Below are 24,800 nucleotides of genomic sequence, written 5' to 3' on the forward strand. Positions count from 1 at the left end.
ACGTTCTTTGCTTCTTTTCTCTTCCTTTTTAGCATGTGACTGCAACATGGAAGGAACCCAGAAGCCTACCTGTGACCCAGACACAGGCATGTGCCACTGCCGGGAGGGTGTCAGCGGCCAGCGATGTGACCGCTGTGCCCGGGGTCATGGTCAGGAATTCCCTAGTTGTCTTCGATGTCACTTGTGTTTTGATCAATGGGACCAGGCCATTTCTTCCCTCTCCAAAGCAGTGCAAGGGTTAATTAGGCTGGCTGCTAACATGGAAGATAAAAGAGAGACCCTGCCGGTCTGTGAGGTCGACTTCAAAGGCCTCAGAGAGAACATGTCTGAAATAGAGAGGATTTTGAAACATCCTGTTCTCTCATCTGAGGAATTCTTAAAAGTCAAGGATTATCATGACTCTGTTAGGTAAGCTCTGTGCTTGAGGGAAAGATAGCCCAGCTCCTGACTTACCTCAGCTCCTGCCTCTGTCTTCATTGATATCAGGGAATAGATAAGTGTTCAGTTAATAACCAGGCCAGTAACCCTGCTGGTCTGTCTTTCTTGCCTTGTTAGAATTGTATGTGATTTTTTCCAGATGCCATTGATTATAACAAAAAGACAGTCAATAAGAGGTTAATTGAGGGGTGAGAACGTAGTTCAGTAGTAGAGCGCTTGCCCAGCACACTTGGGGGCATGATTCCACCCACAGAGAAAGGAGATTAATTGGGAAGTTCAAACCCAGCAGAGCTGAAAAGACTAACTGGAAGTATAGTTGTTTCTAATACAAATAATACTATTTTTTATCAAAGCACTCATGGAAAACTTGCTAAATTTCCCCAAATTTTTCAGTTGTTTAGAAGCCCATACATTAGTGTGCAGTCTTATAACAAATAAGGTATTCCTTCAAAATGCAAGATTGTTTTTTTATTACATATTGTTGATTCCTTTTTTTTCCCCCATTTATCAACCGTTTCTCAAGATTACATTGGTTTCTCTGGGCCAGAAATCAGCAAACTACAGCCCACAGGTCAAATCCAACCCAGCCCTTGCTTCTGTGAATCAAGTTCACTGAAACATAACCAACCCATGTATTCACGTACCCTCTGTGGCTGCTCTCCCTCTGGAATGGCAGAGTTGCACAGTTAGGACGGGCACCTCGACTCTTGAGGCAGAGTGGGCCAACTTGCTCTGGGCAAAGCCTGGATGAACTAGGTATAGTTACTATCCTCAAAGAAGCTCATAGTTTACAAAGAAATCTCAAAAAGTGAGGTTATATAAACAATGTCTCTACTCCCCATTAAAAGTTCCTGAATTAAGAAATAGTTGAAGCTATAGAGTATTATGTCCTAAGTAACTCAAATGTAACTCCAAGGTCATTCATTATCGATATGCAAATATCTCAGATATATAAGACAATTGCTTAAAAGTTACACAAGGAAGGAGATACAGCCTACTTGTATAGTTCAGAGAAAGGGCCACCACCTCATAAACATAGTGATAGGGCCCAGGGAAATCACATGGCCAAGTCAAGCTGGCCAATGAGAACAGACACATATCTACCTTCTAATGACTTTTGCCCTGCAAGATTTGGGCCCTATGACCAAATCCCCCTGCTTTTTATGAGACACAGACATTTAGATTTTCATGACATGTTCCCATTTTAAAGCATTTTAAAGCATTCTAAAGCTAACCCAATAGCACTTGTAAAATGCACTAAGTGGCCCAAAGAAAACATGCCTGATGATGAGCATAGGCCAAGACCAGTGGTTTGTGGTTATAGATGTCAGGAAAATGTCAGTGTACCAACAAGAAAGCAGAATGAGCCAGTCTACAAAAAGACTGCAAGAGCCCTAAGTAGAGCCAGAGAGAAGACAGCAGAAGGGGGGTCCCCGGGCCATGCCTACAGTGACAAGAAGACGATGGTGGCTACCAGTCTTCTTAGAGAAAGGCTTGTGTTTCCTATTCCATCCTCCCACTTCATTGTGCTCCTTTGCCATTGCCTCACCAGGGGACTCCCAGGCAGGGATTGCCTTCTCCTGTGTTGTCTTTTTAAGCCAAGTGTAATTACATAATGAACATTTGCTGGATAAATTATAAATCAAAGGAGCGCAGGAAGACAGAGAACCTGGGGTGTCAAAAGCATGTACTGGGAAGTCAAGTCTCCCTGGTTTGCATCCACTAGATATGTGTAGCGTCAGAAGGTGACTTAACTTCTCCAAGCTACAGCTTCTTCGTGAACAAAAGAGAAAGTGTTTGTTTCATCGGATTCTTAAGAGAATTACTCAAGATGGGACACTTAGTATGGAGTTTGGCACATAGTATTTAAGGAATAACAGTAATTATTATTTTTATTGTTATCACTATTAGCCTGAAGAATCATAGTTATGACAACTGAAGCCTGAAGGAAAAGTCTATAGAAAAGAAAGAGAAGAAAAAGCTAGGAAAGCATTAGCTAATGTTCTGTACTTGTGCCAAGATAAATTAGTCCCATAATTCATGTTCCCTTAAGTGTACCCTCCAAGATTTTCATCCAGTTTCTGCATCACAAAGGATATACTCATAATCTACTTGAACCAGCTGTATATATTGGACCCAGCAAATTGAGGTTTTACAAAGGTATGCATGATCAAAGAGAAGATGATACGAAAAAATAGACCCAGAACATGCTCACCATGTCACTCATGAAAATTAAAGTTAAGACCCTGCACAGAAGGAGCACTGAAACAAACTTTGTTGAACATAGATTTACTCTAAATTAAGAACTGATTTTTACTTTAGGCTGGGTGACTTGTTCTTTGTTATCATGTGTTGTAAACCAGAGGTAGATGGGCTCTTTTAAATTGATTTAAATGAACCATGTCTAAATATATGTTTTAAAATGCAAAGCAAAGAAAGAGAGAGCATAAATACTTGACATGGAAAGATTATAAACCCTTATTCTGCCAGAATTGGTATAGAGGTATTAGTTTAAATGAAATATTTCAGGAAGCTTAATTAAGAGAAAACAAATGAACCATAAACAGAATTATAGAGTCAAAGGAAAAACTGTGTTTATGGAGGGGGTCCCTTCTAATTGAGTACACCCAAGATAATAAGAGCAATTTATGTGGCATGTTTTTTCAGTAATATATCACACGTAATACCTTACCCTCAGTAAACACATTAACCCTCATTTCTCCAACAGAAAACAAATCACACATCTAAATGAACAATTGAAAACGGTGTACAAATTCCAAGATCTGACAGAAACCATAGTAAGGATGAGGAATGAAACAGACCACTTGCTTGAAAACGTTCAGGAGAAAATTGATTTGCAATCTAGCATTCTTAATGCAAGCACTGAAGGTAAGAAGGAAAATGGTCTTTGACTGTTTCTGCATGAAGTTTGACGAAATCCATCGTGCATTCCATTAGTGAGTCATCCCATACTTAACCATGGCGCCTGAACACTTTAGAACATGCAAACACACCCATTAAATGTTTTGTTTGTATATGAAGAGGTCAGCTTTTTAAACATTACAGAGCCTGGTTAACATTTGCTCAAAATAACAAATAAAGGTAACAATATCTGATTCTAAACAAATACTAAAACCCAAAGAAATCTAATGCTAAACCCTATGAGGTATCTTGAGTAATTAGCAACTTCAAAATTCTAAGATGGCTGTAAGCAAATGAGAGAGAGGTTTCTGTGCCTTCCTGGGTGTAAACTACTGCATTTCCAGCAACCACAAATACAAAGGAATATGCAGCAAAAAGAACTAAACACAACATTTCTCAAAAGAACTTTGTAGGAATTAGTCAAGCAACATACTAGAATTCATATTGCATAGTTCTTAAAACTGAATGTGAGCCGTGCCAAAGCAAAATCAACTTACAGAATAAATGGAACTCTAAACAAAACTTTGTTTAGTTCATCTCCTGTTTAAGATGACATCCCTATTGTATTTGGTGATGGACAACCTATTACTACCAAGGGAAGCAATACTGAATTACCTATCCTGTCTAATTAAGAAGAAATGGGAGAAAATACATGTTTTTTTATCTAATTTCAACCCCAAAAGAGGGGGCAAAAAATACAATTAGAAATGCCTAATTTCCCTGAAGAATGCCTAGATTTAGTGAAAAGAGTTCTACCACAGATCTATTAATGATGCTCAACACAATTTACTGATTCCTAATATGAAATAATTTGCAATCTAGCATTCTTAATGCAAGAACTGAAGGTAAGAAGGAAAATGGCCTTTGACTGTTTCTGCTAATCCTCTCAAATTTGCAATCCAACAGTAGTTACCCAGATTTTTCTGTATTCTTCACACTATGCTGGTCAGTAGAAATAAGGCAATGAATCACCAAGTATCTGCCCTTGAGTTATTCCTGTCTGCTGAGGGAGACAGGAATAGAAACAATCATGTTAACACTAGCAACTGCTTTGGAAGCAGAGTAGCAAAGAATTCTTCCTGGGCTTATTTGGAAAGGCTTCAGGGAGTAGGTGGCCATTGAACAGAGTGTCACAGGACGGAGATAAATCTGTCATATAAATAAAAGCTAAAAATCATTCCAAGAAATAGGAACGTGTTTTTTATTTTTTTTTCATGATAAATGAGAAACATGATATATTAAGAGCATGACAATGGTGAGAACCAGAAAACTTGAAAAGATAAGATGTGGTTGTTTTAGGATTGGATATGCTTATGTAGGAGGTAAAGATCAGGAGCCTGGCCCCCAGTTCCCAAAATGTAGAGATATAGTTTAAAAGTCTAATGTATGTTAATTTCCATTAAATATACCATATTACATTCATGAATTCATGTTTTATCACAAATACAGAAAATAAAAATGTTAAGAATGCAGGCTCTCAGTCAAACCACTGGGTTCAAATCCTGGCTTGCTATCTTACCAGTGAGGTCTTGGCAAATAACTTACCTCACCAGAGCGTCTATTTTCTCACATGTAAGATGATAATGATCACACTAATGTGTTCTTCACTGTGTTTGCTGAAGACTGAGGAGGAAAAAAATCAAAGCATACGCATATAGAAAACACTCAACTGGCAACCAGGTGCCTGTAATCCCAGCAATTTGGGAGATTGAGGCAGGAGGATTGCAAGTTCAAGGTCAGCCTCAGCAACTTAATGAGGCCCTAAGCAACTTAGCAAGATCCTTTCTCAAAATAAAAATTCAAAAAAGGGGGCTGGGGTTGTGACTCAACAGTAGAGTGCTCGCCTCGCACATGCGAGACCCTGGGTTCTATCCTTGGCACCACATAAAAATAAATAAACGAAATAAAGGTATTGTGTCCAATTACAACTACAAAATAAATATTTTAAAAAAATTAAAAAGGGGTGGGGATATAGATTAGCGGTAAAGAACCCCTGGATTCAATCCCCAGTAAAGAAAGAAAGAACAAGAGAAGAAAACACTCAACTAGCTATCCTTAGCTAACATCGCCAGCCTCAACATCAGGGGTCTGCGAAGTGCAGCCCTAGGACAATTCCTGCTGATGGGCTCTTTTTGCAAATAAAATTTCATTAAAACACAACCTTAGGGGCTGGGGTTCTGGCTCAGCGGTAGAGCACTCGCCTAGCACGTGGGAGGCCCTGGGTTCGATCCTCAGCACCACATAAAAATAAATAAAATAAAGGTATATGTCCAACTACAACTGAAAAAAATTTTTTAAAAAACCGCACACACAACCTTACCTGTTGTTGCTTTCCACATACAATGTCAGAGTTGAATAATTGTGACGAAAACATCATGGCCAGCAAATGCTAAAACATTAATTCTCTGGCTTTTGCTGAATAGTTTGTCAACTCCTACTCTTTACAGTCAAGTAAACTTCATTGTTTTATCATATTAGAGTTTATATAGGTGTTTGTAGTCAACACTTTATATTTGTGACATATTTTACAGAATTTTTCGTATTATCTCAGTCCTCACAAAGTATTATGAATTTGCAAATAAAGAAACAAAATCTAAGAGATTAACTGATTTGCTCTAAGATGTATGCAGACAGTAGAGAGTGGAACCAGGACAAATCCATCCCAGTGGACTTTAATGTCAAAGCTGTGTATCTCATGTCCCGATCTATTATACTATGTCTCTTCTTCCCCATTAAAGGCAAAATCAAGCAAGAGGATCTTGAAATTTTGTAGTGAAAGTTTCGACCAAGACAGTAGCCAAACTGTAGAATGATCATAGTGAGAGATGATGCACTTATTTTTCACAAAATTTAACTTACCTCAATTTGTGTTGATGTAGATTCCTTAGAAAATATCAAGAAGTATTACCACATATCATCATCTGCTGAAAAGAAAACTAATGAAACTAGTTCCATCATAAATAACTCTGTAAACACCAGGACCAGCTTGCTTACCATTTTAGATACACTGACCTCAAAAGAAAACTTGTCAATGGAAAAGTTAAAGCAGTATAAGATACCAGATATCCAAATATTGAATGAGAAGGTAAATACTCATAACGGTACGTAAAAGTGTTGGTGGATTCTGTGTGGTATACAAACTTCTTAATTGTATCTCCCTGTATTTTAAAAAAAATATTTGTTAGTTGTAGATGGATACAATACCTTTATTTTATTTGTTTATTTTTATGTGGTGCTGAGGATCGAACCCAGTGCTTCACATGTGTTAAGCAAGTGCTTTATCACTGAGCAACAGCCCCAGTCCTCCCTAATTTATAGTTTATTTTTTACTTACTTTTAAATATAGGTTAATAAAAGTGTGAGTAATTCAAATATATAATATATAAATAATATGTAATATATATTTTATCAAAATATATAAATATATTTAATTTTTATTTTTTACTAACTTTTAATCATATTAAAGATTATTGCTTGACTTTATTGTTTTATATTATTTACTATTTCTGAAATGGTATACAGATTGTGGGCATTTACTCTCTTGCTTTTTGTAAGTAAAAGTTAATACCTATTTTATTTTATTTTTTGGTACTGGGGATTGAACTGAGAGGCTATTTACCAGTGAGGTACATTCACACTCCTTTTTATATTTCTATTTTCAGGACAGGATCTTGCTAACTTTCTGAGTCTGGCCTCAAACTTGGAATCCTCTTACCTCACCCTCCCAAACTGCTAGGATGACAGACATGCACCACTGTGCCCGGCTATAATACACATTTTAAAAGAATAACAATTAAATTAACATGGAGACCATAAAATCTAACCATTTTTTCCTAAACTATAAATACAAAATGACATATTGGCACAATACTGAGAAATAATTTAGGTAGTTATTCAGTTACCTAGTTACCTAGGAAACATTCAATAGGTCACCCCCATTTACCAAGCTTGAATAACTGTTGAAGAAATTCACATGAATAAAGCAATGCCTTACTTCAAAGAGTTCAGTTGTGTTAGAAAATCTGCTAACAAGTTGTCTTTTAACATAAATCATTTCTCCTGTGAGGTGTGTGGAGAACCTGGGAACTTGTCATGTGATCTCTCACCCTGTGGGGGAGCTCTCTGCAAGGACTCTGAGGGACACAGGCGGTGTGGTGGTCCCAACTGTCAGGGCTCTCTGACCCTCTCAAGCAGTGCCCTCCAAAAAGCCCAGGATGCAGAATCTGTGGTTCAAAATTTGAGCAACCAGTCTCAAGGGTTGAAGAATCAGGTAAATAATCTCTTCTCTTGCTTGATTTTAAAGTTGTAGCAATAAAGAAAATCGAAAATTTTTGAAGTGCCATCTAATTTCCAAGTGAGAGAAGATAGATTCTACATATTGGGTGTTCTAGTGACTGAAACAATAGATATTCTATTATTAAAATATAGATATGGATATGAATGTAGATTTTAAAGTGTGAATATTGAGAGTAGGTGTGAGTGTGTGTGTGTGTGTGTGTGTGTGTGTGTGTGTGTGTGTGTTAAAGAAAGGAGAAAAGAAAAAACTCAAGGGGTATTTCTGTGGGTCATAGACTTGTGTGGACTTTTTTTTTTTTTTATAGAAAACACTACATAGAAATGTAGCCTTAAAGTTTTAAAAATTATAGCTCTCTCAAAGCAAAAAATAATTTTTCAAAAATTCAAAGGTTTATTTAAAATTCTACTAAGTACACAAATTTCCATATTGGTTTAATGTTAGAAAATATTTTAATAGGAATACACCCTTAGGCTTTGAACTCCTTCCTATGTTGATAGACATGATAAAGTTAATTTAAAGTTATTATGGTCATCTCTGTTTATTTTTCTGCTCGTATTTATAATAAGTATCATATTTAAGCACCTCGCTCATCATTATCATTGTTGCCATTGTCATTGTCATAAACTCCTCTTCCTCTTTCTTCTTTTCTAATGTTGGGGATAAAACCAAGCTCTCAAACATGCTATGCAAGTGTCCCCCATTGAGCTGCATCCCTAGTCCTTTAGATTTTTTTCGGGATGCACTGAATTCTTTGGTTTTGAAAGTAACAATGATGCAACTTGTATTTTGACTATGCACATAGAATCTTTGATGAAGAAGAAAAAAAATTTAAGGACTGGAATTTTTAAAATCAATATGGGTTGAATACTGGGTTAATCAGCATTCTCATTCCCAAGCAAGAAAGGCCAACTCCCAAACAAAAAAAAAAAAAAAAAAAGAAATGCATGTAAGGACCTCTGGGTCTCAGAATTAAGAGAAATATAAAGGGCCAAGCTTGGGATTTGGGTGAGAACAACAGCCAAGAAAAACACATACACATCCCTGACATCCTTGTCCACTTGCTACAGAGTCCAAGTTCTGGAGCAAGTATCTGATGAGCCAAGCTGGAGAATATCCTACATGTACTAAATGATGAACAATTCTATATACATGGCCACAGTTTTGTATTGTTACATAGTTTTTCACTTTTTTTTTAAGAGAGAGAGAGAGAAAGAGAGAGAGAGAGAATTTTTTTAATATTTATTTTCTTAGTTTTTCAGCAGACACAACATCTTTGTTCGTATGTGGTGCTGAGGATCGAACCCAGGCCGAACGCATGCCAGGCGAGCTCGCTACCGCTTGAGTCATATCCCCAGCCCTAGTTTTTCACTGTTATATAGTTCCCCATTGTTTTCATAAATATTCACTGTTATATACAAATATAACATGTGCCAGACATTTATCTAGAAGTTGGGAATACAGCAGCAATCATAACTGCAAATCCTGGTCTTAAGTCCCAGTAGTTAAATAGAATTGTTTTATATAATTTTAAACTATTATATTGTTCCTTCAAAAAAAAAAAAAAAAAGACACCATTGAATTGAACCTTGATTGTGGCTTGATTTTATCCTTAAGTTAATAATAGTGTTAGACTATCAGTGATAAAAGATAAACACTGAAGTCTGTATTGGCAGAGTCTGGGTTAATCAGCAAATAAATGGGAAGCTGGATAAGGGTGAGAAAGATTGATAGAATGGGGTACTATTTTCTATTGTGAGAGAATTCTCAGAAATCAATTGTGACAGAAGATGGATTACAGAGAGATGTTTTAAGAGTGAAGTAATTTAGCAATCTCTTTCTGAATGTGGTATCAACTAATCTACTCTGAGATTTCATCTGTATCACTTGGTACTTTCCTGTCTAGAATATTTATTTCTGGAATCCTCATCTTACTGCTATCCATACCCATTCAAATAGATAGCAACCTATTTTAAAGTTAAGAAAATTCTAGAGAATTAAGATACATACATTTCATCATGTAAATACTTCTCTTTTGTTTTATCACTTGCTAATGACCAAAACATAAATGCTTTTTCACAAAATCTATATGGCTCAAATTAGGGAGGTTCCTTTTGTAGAGAAATAAAGGAAGGTATTTCCTCCCTAATTATGTTTGATCCTAATTGGCCCTATTTCTGTCACAATTAATTTATTCACTAAAGCTCAGCTTGTTGGCAATATTGTTCTATTGCTTTCTGCTTTTCTCCTCCCTCTCTCTAATTTGTTGGAATCCTAAGAAAAAGCCCATGACCTTTCTCAAATCACAATTAAGAATTTGCACTTCTGGTTGCTATCGGCTCCATCATTCCTCCACCAAGCACACAGTGTTTGGAATTTATCTTTGTAGCCCACTCTCAGGTCAAGCTCATTTATTAGGAGAAGGAATGCTTTCTAGTTAGCTTTCAGAGAAAGTGCATTACTTGAAGTGGAGGAATGTTTAGAAGAGTAACTATTTTAACTTATATAAAAGAAAACATTTTCAACTTGTTAAACATGGTGGCCACTGCAGGCAGGGAGAGATGGTGAGTCCTGTGCAAGTTGTCGGTATTGGAAGATGCAAAAACATCTCATTAAAACAGAACTCATATTTTAGATTGATATTAAGAAAATATATTAATGCTAGGTTGATAAGGTTTTCAAATAATATTTTTGATCACTGACAATGTTATAAAAAGGCAAATTCATGCTACTGTGAAAACATGATAATGAAAGAGATACTAATCACCAATTAAAAGAGTCCTTTAAAATGAATTCATAGTTTAAGTATCTAGACTTCTATTTAGTTTTTAGTGACAGCTAAGTAATTAAATATCACAGAATATGCTTAGTATTTCATACATTCCTCATGATTGTTTTACTTTCTTTTTCCAGATCAAAAATATAAGTAAACTGGCAGAAGTCTCCAAAAACAATGTCTTGCAGCTAAATGAGAAACTGGCAAATATGAAAAACCAAAGTGAATTTGAGGAAGAAAAACTGAATCTTTTAATCAAAAAAGTGAAGAACTTTTTGTTAGGTAATATGTTTTCAACATGAGAATAATTTTTGTTTCTTCCTCTTTTAAAAATTCACACTCAGGGGCTGGGGTTGTGGCTCAGTGGTAGAGCACTCACCTAGCACATGTGAGGCCCTGGGTTCAACCCTCAACACCACAAATAAATAAACAAAATAAAGGTATTGTGTCTACCTACAACCAAAAAAAAAATTGTTAAAAAATATTCATACTCAAGCATTATAACCAACTTCAAATTACATTAATCAGAAATGACATTCCTAAATCAGAAAGATTATGTACTGCTTGGTTCTAAATTTGTTAATAAGAATAATCTCAAAATATCAACTCTGTGCCAAAAAATTATAGCTTTCTGTATAAGATTAATTTAGTAATAAATCCTAGAATTTACCATGAGACACATTTTGAGCTTTTGGTTTTTATTTTGAGACAAGATCTCACTGAGTTGCTCAGGGCCTCACTAAGTTGCTGAGGCTGGCTTTGAACTTGCAATCCTCCTGCCTCAGCCTCCAAGCCAGTGGGATTATAAGGTGTTCATCTCTGTGCCCGGTTGTCATATACTGTTTCCTTTTTATTTTATTTTATTTTATTTTATTTGCTCTTTTTAGATGTACATGACAGTAGAGTGTATTTTGACATATTATACACACATGGAGTGTAACTTATCCTAATTAGGATCCTGTTCTTGTGGTTGTACATGATGTGGAGTTACCCTGGTCATGTATTCAAATACAAGAATAGGAAAGCTCTAATTCTACTATCCTTCCTATTCCCCTCCCCACTTCCTTCCCTTCATTCTCCTTTGTCTATTACAATGGACTTTATTCTTCCCCTCCTCACCCTCTCTTGTTGTGTGTTAACATCCACATATCAGAGAGAACATTCTGCCTTTGTTTTTTGGGGGGACTAGATTATTTCACTTAGCATGATGGACTCCAGTTCTATCCGATTGCCAGCAAATGCCATAATTTCATTCTTCTTTTGATTGTGTATATGTACCACATTTTCTTTATCCATTCATCTGTTGAAGGTTGGTTCTGTAGCTTGGCTATTGTTGAATTGAGCTGCCCAATCAATAAATGAGCAAAGAAACTGAACATACACTTCACAGAAGAAATATAAATGGTCAAAAAGTACATGAAAAAAAGGCTCAACACCTCTAGCAATTAGAGAAATATAAATTAAAACTGTACTGGGATTCCGTCTTAGTCTCATCAGAATGGCAATTATCAGGAATACAAGTAATGAGAAATGTTGGCAAGGATGTGGGGGGAAAAGTTCACTCATACATTGCTGGTGGGACTGCAAATTGGTGAAACCACTTTGGAAAACAGCATGGAGATTCCTTAGAAAACTTGGCATGGAACCACCATTTGACCCAATTATCCCATTCCTTGATCTATACCCAAAGGACTTAAAAACAGCATACTACAATGATGCAGCCACATGAATGTTTATAGCAACTCAATTCACAATAGCCAAGCTATGGAACCAGCCTAGGTGCCCTTCAACACATCACTGTTTCTTGTACCACCCTGAGCTCTGGCTTCTGCAAGTCACTTGTAGGATGTCTCTACTCTCCCCACACCCTACAGTCTCTACTAGTTTAACCTGCATCCCCCAAGGCCCAGTTAGAAGTCTTTCCTGAAATATTTTCTCCTTCCTCTGAATCCACAGCATTTCGACTCATAGTCACCATTTCTGCTCTATGATCAATATTTGCATACACTGGACATCTATATCCCCACTTGTCCATAAAGCCTTGAGGATAAGACCTGTGTCTAACCCATCTCTAGTTTTCTCTGCAGGACTCAGCATTGTGCCTTGTATGTAATGGGATGTTCAGTCAGGAGCTGGAGAGTGACAAATGCTTGTGACATCACACCCTACCTGCCATCTTCCACTTCAGTTCTTAAAGGAGACCAGTTTCACTTTTCTGACAAGCAAGGAATGGGTGTATTTAAAAGTTTCTTTGCAATGTGCTATTCACATGGTACTTCACTCTGTATTGGCACATTGCCTTCCAAAACAGAATTTTGAACAATAGCATCTGGAATAGCTGTCCAATTGTATAAATGGGCAAAAAATTTGAGCCTTCTTATGGTTATGAAGGACCAGAATTGAGTTGTGTTGACTTCATACCCAATACCTCACCCCTCTCTTATTCACTGTGTTTAAATTTTAATGGCAGGCATTTAAACATTTGTACTGCTTTCAAATCTGCACTTACAATAAAGAATTCTTAGGAAGATATTTTGGAGCATATGCACAGTGTTCCAAGTCTTTAGTTTTCCATTTTTCTGACACGCATTTACTCAACAAGTATTCAGCATACAGAAGCAGCATTTCTGCAGGGGCAAGAGAAGGTTGAGGATGAAGAGCATCTATGGGACATATGCAATCTAGTCCCTGTATTCTAGGGACACATTATCAAATGCCAGGGCATTTGACTTGTTCATTGTGTTTCTGTGTAGTAGATACAGAGTTTGCTAAGGGAATATGATTAGCTAAAATCCTTCTTCTTATTTAAGAGGAAAACGTGCCTCCAGAAGACATAGAGAAGGTTGCAAATCGTGTGCTTGACATCCACCTACCAATAACATCACAAAATCTAACCCATGAATTTGACAAAGTACAGAAACTTATTCAACTTGGTGAGGACTACAGGACAGAAAAGAACAAACTTAAAAAAGCAGCACATGGAGCCCAAAAGCTTTTGGTTAAGGCCAAAGCAGCTGAGTAAGTGCAGTATTAATATTCTCATCTTGCTTTAACAGACCATCTGCTAAAAGGTCATCTGAAAAAATGTTTGCTCGGGGAGCTATAAAGTGCAATGAAATTACCCTCTGATAGATCCATGTCCAGATAAAAGGCTAAGCTCTTTTTGGAGGTGCCCCAGGAAGCTGGGCATTTGGGAGGCAGGGGGCAGGGATGCTTGCTTTCTGTTTTGCTAAAACTCTAAATACCCTACCAGTGGTCAAAGCCTCTTAATACCCATGCATACCAATAAATTCCATATATGAATTAAATGCTGATATTTTAACAGGTCATTGAAATATGGTGTCTTTTTCCCTTCTTGTCCATTTGTAATTTTAGGATTATTATAATAAGCAGTACTTTGGAATTCTCAATTTAAAAAAAAAAAAGACTATAGTAAAAATATATGATGGTGGAGGACGGAAGAAATGGAAATTATGCCCCAGGAATAATACAGGAGTAAAATGGAATCTATGGTTTACAGGATTAACTAACTCTCGCCTCCTTTTGAATTTGCCAAGCAAAAAGGCATCATAAAGATATTTTTATGAGCGTGGAGTGATGTGGGTCAGGTCACATCATCAGTTGGATGGTAACGTGAACATCCAGCACCATTTTGGATGCTCATCAGGGCTGAGACCTGGACTACCTTCACTGCCTCATCACCCTCTTAAACAAATGAAGGGTTCCACATCTGCAAGTTCAACTCCTTCCCAATTTGTTTGTTTGGTACCAGGGATTGAACCCAGAGGTGTTTAACCACTGAGCCACATTCCCAACTCTTTTAATATTTTGTTTAGAGACAGGGTTTTGCTAAGTTGCTTAGGGCCTCACTAAGTTGCTGAGACTAGATTTGAACTCATGATCCTCCTGCTTCAGCTTCTTAAGCCGCTGGGATTACAAGCATGCACCACAGTGCCCGGCCCCTTCTGGTTTTAATATTTAAAATCAGGAAGCTTAAGTAAGTACGATATGATTACATAGCTATTAAAAATGATGTTGATTAAAATTTTTTTTAATAATACGAAGAGATTTTGTCAGTGTGATGGTAATGCTTTTTAAATTAAGCAACTGAATTGCACAGGGAAGAGGAATTCAATCATGAAAAGAAAAAAAAAAAAATTCTAGGACAAAATACTCAAATCTGCCCGCATCTTTCAAGATGGTAGAATTACTGGAATTTTTCTCCTTTTTACTTTCTTAAGTAATGTCTGAAGTTGTAGTACATTGAAAATATAAAAAAAGAATATGGAAAAAAACATATACATATACATATACGTAGACAGTGCTCTGGGTATGTTACAGAAGTGAGATAATGCAGGTGGGGAGTTTATGTTGGGAGGAGGGAGGATTCCCAAAGTTTGGAAAGGAAAAGAAATTCCCACTGGGAGTAGGGATGGTTGAATGGGGCAGGGGATATTTTGCAGTTTGGATAATTGTTCTTTGGGCACAAACACTTCTAAGGATGCATCTCCAAAGTTCTTTCAAATATTTCAGTCACTTAGTACATTCTGTTCAAGGTAGTTTTGAGCCTGTAGATCTCAGTATCTGGTGAATGTTGACAAAGGTGAGCTCCTTTCTGTAAAATAGTCTGTATCACTTGGAATGCTTGTGATTTTAACCTCTGACTGGGCCCCTGGGTAGCTGGAATGTCAGCAAAGCTTAAATAACCCTGAATAAACACAGCCTGAAATGCAGGGTCCTTGGTCCTCTCTTGCTGTCTGTGGGGCCTCTTGACTTGCCTGCCCCACTCCAGCAAGGACCTAAGAGGGCAGCGTCCTGTCCCTGCAATTGAGAAATCAGAGAGCTGGAACTGACTGATAGTATTTCTTTGTGCAAAGAAATCTGTTTCTACTAGGTGTAGGGGTGTGTGTGTGTGTGTGTGTGTGTGTGTGTGTGTGTGTGTGTGTTTTATTGGCATTTAAATATTCCTATTTCTCAAAATAAAGACTTCATTACTTTGCCTTGCTTAAGAGGAATTGAAATTCACTTTCTAAAGAATTCAGTAAAGGTTTTTGACTGAGTTGAGTGAACTCTCAAGGTGAAGTAAAGCAAGAATTGCATATTTATCTAATCTGATATGCTAATATCTTACCTTAGGAAAGCAGCAGCTGTCTTGTTAAACCTTGACAAAACATTGAATAAGTTGCAACAAGCTCAAATCACTCAAGGACTGGCAAACTCTACTATTACTCAGCTGGCTGCCAAGATAACAAAAATAAAAAAGAATGTACTGCAGGTATTTATCCACCTTTTTTGAAACTAACTTGAAATAAATGATAAGGATGGAAACAGTTTTTACGTAAAGCAACGTCACACTTGCCTTACCTATCTGATAGAATTATTACAAAGATGGATGAAGATTTGAGTGGGGTTAAGCATTAAACTAAAGTTCTACATTGATATAGTACTGTTACATTAATGTTGACATGATTATGCATTTAATTTATGTTTTACTGAGCCCTCCAACATCATTTCAGTTAGTTGTAACCAATTCTGGGGAATGAGACAAGTGCTATCACCAATTTGTAACTGAGGAAACTAAGACTCAGGGAGGTTATGTGATTGTGTCAGGTCACATGAATAATTAACAGTAGGTTTGAGGCCAGAACCCATGAAAAGGAACAGACTTGTAAAAGCTCACAAATCAAAGAAAGGAAGAGTTAAGTGTTGCAAGATTTTTGTAACTAGTATGATCTTCCATCAGAGTGTTCAAGACCAAACAGATATCTCACCTAAATAAATGTGTTCCATCCAGAGTTGGTTGGGAGTAGGCCATGGTTTACCCCCTGTGATGGTGAGCCTGGCAGGTGGAAGACAGAGCAGGACCCAGTCCATGGTGAGAAGGCTCTGCCTGCAGGGTTCCGTCCTCTGTCATATCCCCTTCCTCACAGGCTTGAGAGTGACTCAGTCTCCAATATTGAGTTGTATCTTGTAGATCTACTACATGCATCTTGAGAATCAGAAAGCAACAGAACAGAAGTAACACACCAGAAAATAAATAGGAGGGAGTTGCATACACAGGGTAGCAAAAAAGGGAGGTCCCTAGGTTCTCCCCTTCTAGACACATGCTCTAGAATAGGTTTTGGTACGATCCAGCCATGGCCATGTTATCTATGGCTGCTTTTACACTACAAGGGCTCAGAGTTGAATAGTTGCAACAGAGTATATTATGAACCACAAAGAGTAAAACATTTACGATCTGACCCTTTACAGAAAACGTGTGTATATTCTAGCTCCAGAAAAAACTCCCACATATGCCCAAGGACACAGGAAGGGATTTCATACTAAAAATATGGTAGACCAATACCCTAAGGAGCCCTCCTAGTAAAAAAAAAAAAGAAGAAGAACTAAAAATGTTAGATAGGATACTTAAAATTTTTAAATGTATAGCAGCTATATTAGGAAAGAAAAAAAATAAAAAAGCCCTGAGAATCCTCAGAGGCCAGAAATGACAGGAAAGCATGAATGCAGAGAGCTAATCAAATACTAACCTGACAGCAGGCTCAGAGTATCTGTCAATCCTTGGTGTGTTATAGCTTTGGGGTTTGATGATTGCCATGCATAACAGACAAAACAAAGCTCATGCAAGGAGGTAACAAGACCCCTGCATAGAGCAGAGACACAGAAAGACAAAACCCTTAGTGAAATATTAAATTACCACACACACACACACACACACACACACACACACACACACCAGCCAATAAAGAAACTTGCCTCTGAATAGAGGAGTAACCACACAGGTTGGCTCTCATATGAGTTTGGGACTAAGATCCACATTATCCAAGCTAGGAATGTCATTAAAAATGGTCCTGATCATACATGAATACATGACCAATATAATTCCACATCATGTACAACCACAAGAATAGGAAGTTATATTCCATGATGTATAACATGTCAAAATACACTCTACTGTCATGTATAGATCAAAATAACAAATAAAAATAAATGGTCCTGAGTTCATAATGCCCCCCTTCCCATGCCTGACAGTGGCAAACAAAAATTCCCTTTGAAAGAATGACCTTAAAGCCAAGCCTCCAGGATTTCTTCCCAAACATATAAAGAAACAAATTGCCTTAAACAGGAGTCATCTGAAACAATAAATAACAGAATCAGAATGCAAGTTACTGTGAATGTTACTGTTACTGAATATAAAGTACAAAATAAGGTTTGTTGTGTTTAGAAAACCAAAGAAGCCATGGGTATGATCAGTGAACAAATATTGATTCTGAAAAATAAATAGGACTTCTAGATGTGACAAATACAGTCACTGACATAGGACACAAGTATAAAATGTTCACTGTTGTCTGTAAGGGGAAAAAAGTAGACCACCAGCACTTGCTGGATATATTTTTATATCCTCAAACGATGCAGTAAATGGGTAAAATGATGAATGAACTAGAGACAGATTAATGAACTTAGACAACCTGCAAAAGCATAATTTTGAATTTAAATACTCAAGTTGCAGAAATATATGATATGTTTGCCTAAGGTTAAAACATTTTAGAAAGATTACAAATATTGTTAGGAATACTGCGTAGGATGTGACATAAAGTCTATGGGAATAGGTAGAATGGCAAAGATTAGATTGAGGCTAGAGAGTGCCTTTGGGGGAGAAAGGATGTAGACTAGGAGCAGGACAGTGGGCTCTGCCTCAAGGTCAGGAATTTATTCCTAAACCGACTGGTGGATCCATGGATATTTCTCATATTTTTTTCAACTCCTTAGTACATCTAAAATGTTTCATTGTAACTTTTCTAAAATAAATGCAACAGAAGAGGTGAAGGCTCTGTTTTTCTTTCTGCCTATTTAATGTTTTTTAAGGGGTTAATAAAATTTGTTTTCTTGTTTGCTTAATAAAGAGACTTGTCCTTTCTGGTCTTTAAATCAACAACAGGCTGAAAATCAAGCCAAGGAAATGAAGAATAAGCAGCTGGACTTAGAAAAGCAGCTGTCAGAGCAGGAGGATGGATTCTCCCTGCTGCGGACCAAGTGGCAAAGGAACCAAGAACAAGCGGGCAGGGCAAAAGTTCAGGCTGAATCCGCCCGTCGCCATGCTGGGGGTGCTGAGAAGGTCATTAGTCCTACCCCTACCACCAAAAGCAGACAAACAGTGCCTTTTCGAAGGATAATCCTTTAATCCCAGACTTTTGTGCCATTTCTCAGCATTTCCTTTAGTCCTCATCCATACTCAGTGGTACACATTTTTAGGGATCCTGATGCACAAAGGATCTTGTGCAGTGGAAGGTTTTCCCTGTAGAAGACAGAAGCCCCTGACCAAATCTTGGAGTATTTTCTCCCTACCTGCCCATAAGAGTATTCTCGGTGATGTCTTATCAAATAGTCTGTAAATCAAAATGTTCCTGAACCTTCATAGTCTCAGTTTATGTCATTCAGGGGTTAAGGGCCCCTGAGTTCAATTCCCAGTACAAAAAGAAAACGAAAAGAAAGAGAAAGAAAACAGTAAATGAAAGTCATCCCCAGAAAGAACAGATCAAGTTACAAACATTAGATTTGGGTTAATTAGATGGTTGCTGAGAGTGGCCCATTAATTTAGGCTGCTGAAAGAACCTATCAACTCATTCTCTTGCAGGAAATCTTTGGTTGGTTGCATTAATACAGTTGCTTAAACCAAGAAAAAATGTTAGTGTTTTTACAAATTGCTTTTCCTTTGCTTTTAATTCCTAATGTGCTGAGTAAAATTTCCACCATCTTGGGAACTGAGAACATATTCTGTAGAGCAGATGTTGATAAAGGGGCTTCCTGCTCACCTGTATCCCACGTCAATACTCCATGGCTGGTTCTGGTCTTTGTTTAGCTGCTTAACCTTCTAGATGGTCAACCACACTCTCACCCCAAAGGTTTTCATCCTAATTCCAGGAGAGTTCTTCATACTAACATTTCTTCCTTTCCTACCTCCTTGCTACCTCCTGTTACCTTTATTGAACCAAATAATGTATCCTTACTGCCTCTAAATCCTCATTACTCTGTTCTTCATTTGAAGATGTTCAACTGTTCAACCATCTGAACAAGAGTCTTGTTGAGGAGTCTTGTCAATTAGATCACTTCTGTATTTTCCATCCTTAAAATAATATAGGACAAATAGTGTCTCACAGTTGCCTTAACATGCAATAATGACTGATGATATTTCATAGCGAAGAAGTTTCTTTTTAATTCATTGACACTAAGGATATTTTTCAACCTAAAAAAGCAAAAATGCAAATACAATCCCCATGGAAATATCAGGGTGATTCTGGAACACTGACTGGATTATGATTTCCTTGATATTCCTTGTGTGAAGGGCATTAGGAGAATCCTGCATATGTAGATGCTTTATGGGTGCTTTATGATGGGAGTGTGGCTCTGTTACAGGAGTTTCTTGAGCTGAAAAAACAGTACACCCTTCTTCAACATGAGAGGAGGGCTACAGGACTGACAAAGGAAACAATCGGAAGAGTCAAACAGCTAAAAGATGCCGCCGAGAAATTGGCTGGGGATACAGAGGACAAGATGAAAAGAATAACAGGTATCTATCTGGTACCCACTCCACCAGTATAGCAATGACATCCTAATATTCTTCCTCATAGAATTTATGCCAATTTCAATTTATCATTAACCCAATTTAACTACATGTAAATCTGCCAAGCAGGGTGAAGTAGGAATTGGTCTTATGTTTCTAGAATAGAAAAGTAACAAGTTTTGCACATGGATTTACATACAAGGGTGGATGCTGGGCATCAGCCTTGCTCTAATCAGAACAAACTGAGATTCCCTTTGGTCACCTTGAAAGGTTATAACTCAGTGTTCTCAACTAGCGGTGAGATGTCTGAAGAAAGTTTTGCTTGTGGGGTCAGGGATGTTGCTCAACAAAGCATAAGACACCTTCTCCAAAACAATTAAGCTGCCCCAAATTTTAACAGTGGCGAGGTTGATAGCCCCCTAACCCAAGTGGCTGATTTTTCCTCTCATGACTCTAGTGCTCTAGGTCATCCAGCATAGATCAGCAATCCAAAAGGAATCATTTTTTTGGACAAGGATTTTGATTAAAATGAAAACTCTGATGCACACAAAGTATGGTAAATATAAAAGAGGCCAATCAGAAAGTAAATTAGAATCTTCTTTTCCTCGACTGATGTTCATGACTTCTCTGGGCAGTCATGTCCTCAACTACCTCTAGTCAAGAATTGCCAAGTGATGAGTTGTATAGTTTTACTTGTGGTCATATTTATTGTCTCCCAGAACTTTAAAACTGATTCTTTTATAATATGAATAACTCTTAAAATACTAAACCAGACAAGACTCCTTGTTTTATAGGCTTCTTTATTATAAAATGAGACTTTGGCCTCACAACAACTGGTGTCGTCACTCTATGACATTAAAAAGAAAACAAAACAAAAAAACCTGCAACATGAGTCTGTGCCTAAGTCAGGAAAAAGACACACCAAACTCTTAACATTACTTATCTCTGGGGAGACAGTGGGGTAAGGAGGAAACCACTAGTTTTTAAATTTATATAATTGTCTTAAAAAGCGGTCTTGTGGGTGATTTTTATTTCATTTTTCCAACACTTTCCAGAAAAAAAGATTATATTTAAAGGAAATCCTAGGAAAGACTCAGAAAGTCATAGAGATTTTTTTTTACCTTACATGCTATACCCAGTACCATGAAAACCAGTTTCCATTATTCTCAGATCTTGGTCCTTATTATTAGAACAAAAACATAGGATGACTATTTCTGTCCTGTATTTTATGTTAGAGTCCAAATTGTTTCCACTTATCCACATTAGCTGAAATTTACAGTTAATGCAATTGGATTGGAAGAGAAGCTTAGGTTAGAAGACTTCTCAAGAGTCTAAAATAAACATTGTGCTTCATTTTCTCTTTTCATTTAAGGCTATTTTTACCACTCAACAAGATAGAAAAATAAGACATTGGTTTGGCTATCTGCCCTACTCTGCTGCTTGAGAAGGGGCAGAACATCTATTAGGGAGATATACCCATGGGATCCCAGAGAGAACCTTTGGAAGCATCAAAGTTGAGTGGCTAGGCATCATGGTTCACACCTGTAATCTCAGCAGCTTGGGAGGCTGAGGCAGGAGGATCGCAAGTTTGAGGTCAGCCTTGGCAACTTAGAGAGATGGACTTAAAATAAAAAATAAAAAGGACTGAAGTTAAGTGCCCCTGGGTTAAATCCCAGGAAGGAAGGAAGAAAGGGAGGGAGGGAGGGAGGGAGGGAGGGAGGGAGGGAGGAAGGAAGGAAGGAAGGAAGGAAGGAAGGAAGGAAGGAAGGAAGGAAGGAAGGAAATGGTTTAAGAGTGGTGATAGACCCCAGTCTACAGCCAGGGTCCCTCACAAAACTTTGTGTCAAGGTTTCCCAAGAAAAAGAAAGCATATTTGGCCACAGTTCTGGATAATGTATTTACAAGTAGCGTCATCTCAGTTACCTATTCACTGTATAATAAACCACCCCAAAATTTGATGACTTGAAAGCAACAACTCTCTCCTTGCCGGATTGCTAGGAAGGTTCCTCTCCCGGTCCCAACTGGATTGCTCAAGTAGCTACACTTGATGTACACTGATGGGCCAGCTGGGGACTAGGCATGGCAGATGTGTAAGGGGCTCTCTCCACTTGGTCTGAATCCCAGGTTGCTTCACTGCACAGATGTTTCAGGGTCCCATGAGAGTGAGAACAGGAGATGCAAGGTTCCTGAGAACCTGCAAGATCATCTCATTTCTGCTGGTCAAACAACTTGTAAAGCCAGCTCAGTTTCAAGGGTGTGGAAGGAGTGAGTGACTAGCAGCAATGAGAAGTCATTAGCATCCCTAGGCCTGAAGGGGCAGGGGAAGCAGGAGTGTTGCCAGAGCCCTGCAAACACTGGGTGTTAGGGAGAGATACCTACCAGCACTGGAGCTGAGAGACAGAAAAGCTGCCAGAACCCGGCTACTGGCCAGGGATGGATACCAATGGCTTGTCCCTCCCTTTGGTCACTTGCCAGCACATTCCACTGGCCAAGTGTGAATGAAAGCCAGAGTTCAAGGGAGCCAGGTGACATCATCCACGGAGGTTAGCTTTCCAGGATACAGAACAGGATGGAGAACAGACCTGATGGGGTATAATAAGCTCAACCTTATTAACTTAGCTGGTAGAAACACAGGGGTCTATTTTTTTCTTTTAGTGTAAATATAATATTGAATCCCCTTTTCTTTCCAAATGACCTTTATTTGGAAGTTTCCTGTCTCTCATCACCTTCCAAAGAAACTCTTCAATCTTGGAATTGTTGTGACTGCTAAAATGTTAGAATTCGACTGTCCATCTTCATTGAGCTCCGCCCATTGGTTTTCATTTTATTTCCTTGGGACAAGAGAATACATACCTGCTTAGCTTCCTAAGCTGGGCTTTCAAGTGCTTACAAAGAGCTAAGTAACGTGCCCTGAATCTCCTTTTCTCCATATGAGTTAACATCACCAGTTAACTCAATTTTTGTTGAGAGGACAGTTTCAAATATCTTCAGCAATCTGGCTCTTTCTTCTCCACCCATGCCAATGTGAAAATTACCTCAAACCAATCCAGTATTCTGGTGTGGTCTGACGAAGTAACGTGAGACATTTTCTTTCCTTCTTCTACCTACCTTTTCCAAAAGGCCACATCTGGCTTTTAAATGTCTCTCTCTACGGATCTTCTATTCACTGCTGTGGGTTCCATATTAAAGTTTACTAGAATTACTTATTGAATAAAGAATGAATAAATGAATGCATAGATAGGTGGACAGAAGGATCAACCCATAGACAGGTGGACAGAAGGATCAACCCATAAAGCCATGAATTGGTAGAAGAATAAGGGCGAGGTCAAGCAAGTCACTTTGCTTTATAGTTCAGGGACTTCAGTGTCATCAGAGAAGAAGGCTGAAAAAATAAAAATGTCAGTTTGTTTTCTGAAAATTAGAAAACTCTAAAACAAAGAACATATGTTTCTAAATAAAGTTAAAGTAATAAGAACAAATCTTTGGAAATACAGCACTTCACTAAATCTAATCAAGGAAGTTGTTATGTATGTTTTTTGTTTCTAATGATTTTTTTTTTTTGACCAGGGATTGAACCCAGGAGTTCAATTAACCCCTGAGTAACATTCCTGGCCCTTTTAAATTTGTTGAGACAGGGTCTCACTAAGTTGCTTAGGGCCTCGTTTCTAATGAATTCTAACCAGCTACAGCCTTACATTTTTTTTTTTAAAAAATGCTTTTAGGTATAAAATTTTTAGATAAAAAGATCAATTTTTTCTGATATATATGAAAACCTTGAGAAAACCTATGGAAAGAATTGTTTCATTCATTGGATCAAAGCACAAACTAAAAATATCTTGAAGAGACACACAACAAGGTCATAGTTCTGTCATGTGTAACTAATTAAAACAAATTTAAAAAATTAAAAAAAGAGAGACACACACAAATCGCTGTTTGGTATAATATGGATATCTAGGAGGAATCTACCAAATGGGCATATGTCATTTATTTTATTTTCTTCTTTCAGATTTAGAGAAGAAGATCCAAGATTTGAATCTAAGTAGACAAGAAAAAGCTGATCAACTGAAACAATTAGAAGAGCAAGTTGTTGCCATTAAAAATGAAATTGTTGAGCAGGAAAATAAATATGCCACCTGCTATAGTTAGGCAGAGTTAAGGCCCAAAAGATTGTGCCTGTGTTTCTGGCTTCTGGTGCACAAACTTGCATCGGTGTACTGAATTTGTGAGACACAAAGGTCAGCCTCTCCTGCCTCTCTTCCCTATATCCTCTTCTCACTAGAGATCTGCTCCATGTGGCTGGAGGGAGGAACTGGGCCAGAGAGAGGCCACTTGGATGCCACTTCATAGCAGAAAGATGGGAGAAAATATATAGTATCCGCTTTCAGAGACCTTTCCTCTTCCTTTCTTTTCTCTTTCAGAACTCAAAAGTAGTTGGTACATAAGATAAGTAAAAATTTAAATAAGTACTTACTAAAAATCATTTCAAGCTGGGCATGGGTAATGCATGCCTGTAATCCCAGCAACTCGGGAGGCTGAGATAGGAGGATCACAAGTTCAAAACCAGCCTCAGCAACTTATAGTGGCCCTGAGCCACTTAGGGAGACCCTGTCCCAAAATAAAAAATAGAAAGGGCTGGGATGTGTTTCAGTAGTTAAGTGCTCCTGGGTTCAATCCCCAGTGCCAAGAACAATTAAAACAAAAATCATTTTAGTCAAATGAATTTAAACATTAAATAAAGATACTAGGAAGGAATGCAGACGTGTATTCTAGATTGTCCTTTTTATTTATTTGTATTTGTTTTATTTGTA

The 24,800-nt window shown here is 37.7% G+C and overlaps 1 protein-coding gene across 1 annotated transcript in view; it reads left to right on the forward strand.

Annotated features, from left to right (window-relative positions):
- The window catches only part of Lamb4 (laminin subunit beta 4), a 94,434-nt gene extending 70,296 nt beyond the window's left edge, over positions 1-24,138 (forward strand). Inside the window, exons 24-33 of the mRNA XM_076862325.2 lie at positions 33-408; positions 3,167-3,327; positions 6,240-6,445; positions 7,427-7,630; positions 10,568-10,712; positions 13,241-13,448; positions 15,567-15,705; positions 18,370-18,546; positions 19,845-19,998; positions 23,999-24,138. Of these exons, the coding sequence (XP_076718440.2) occupies positions 33-408; positions 3,167-3,327; positions 6,240-6,445; positions 7,427-7,630; positions 10,568-10,712; positions 13,241-13,448; positions 15,567-15,705; positions 18,370-18,546; positions 19,845-19,998; positions 23,999-24,138 (1,910 nt within the window). The remainder of the gene's footprint in view (positions 1-32; positions 409-3,166; positions 3,328-6,239; positions 6,446-7,426; positions 7,631-10,567; positions 10,713-13,240; positions 13,449-15,566; positions 15,706-18,369; positions 18,547-19,844; positions 19,999-23,998) is intronic.
- Positions 24,139-24,800: the final 662 nt, after the last annotated feature.

Source organism: Callospermophilus lateralis, chromosome 1 (assembly GCF_048772815.1).
Source record: "Callospermophilus lateralis isolate mCalLat2 chromosome 1, mCalLat2.hap1, whole genome shotgun sequence".
Classification (NCBI taxonomy): domain Eukaryota; kingdom Metazoa; phylum Chordata; class Mammalia; order Rodentia; family Sciuridae; genus Callospermophilus; species Callospermophilus lateralis.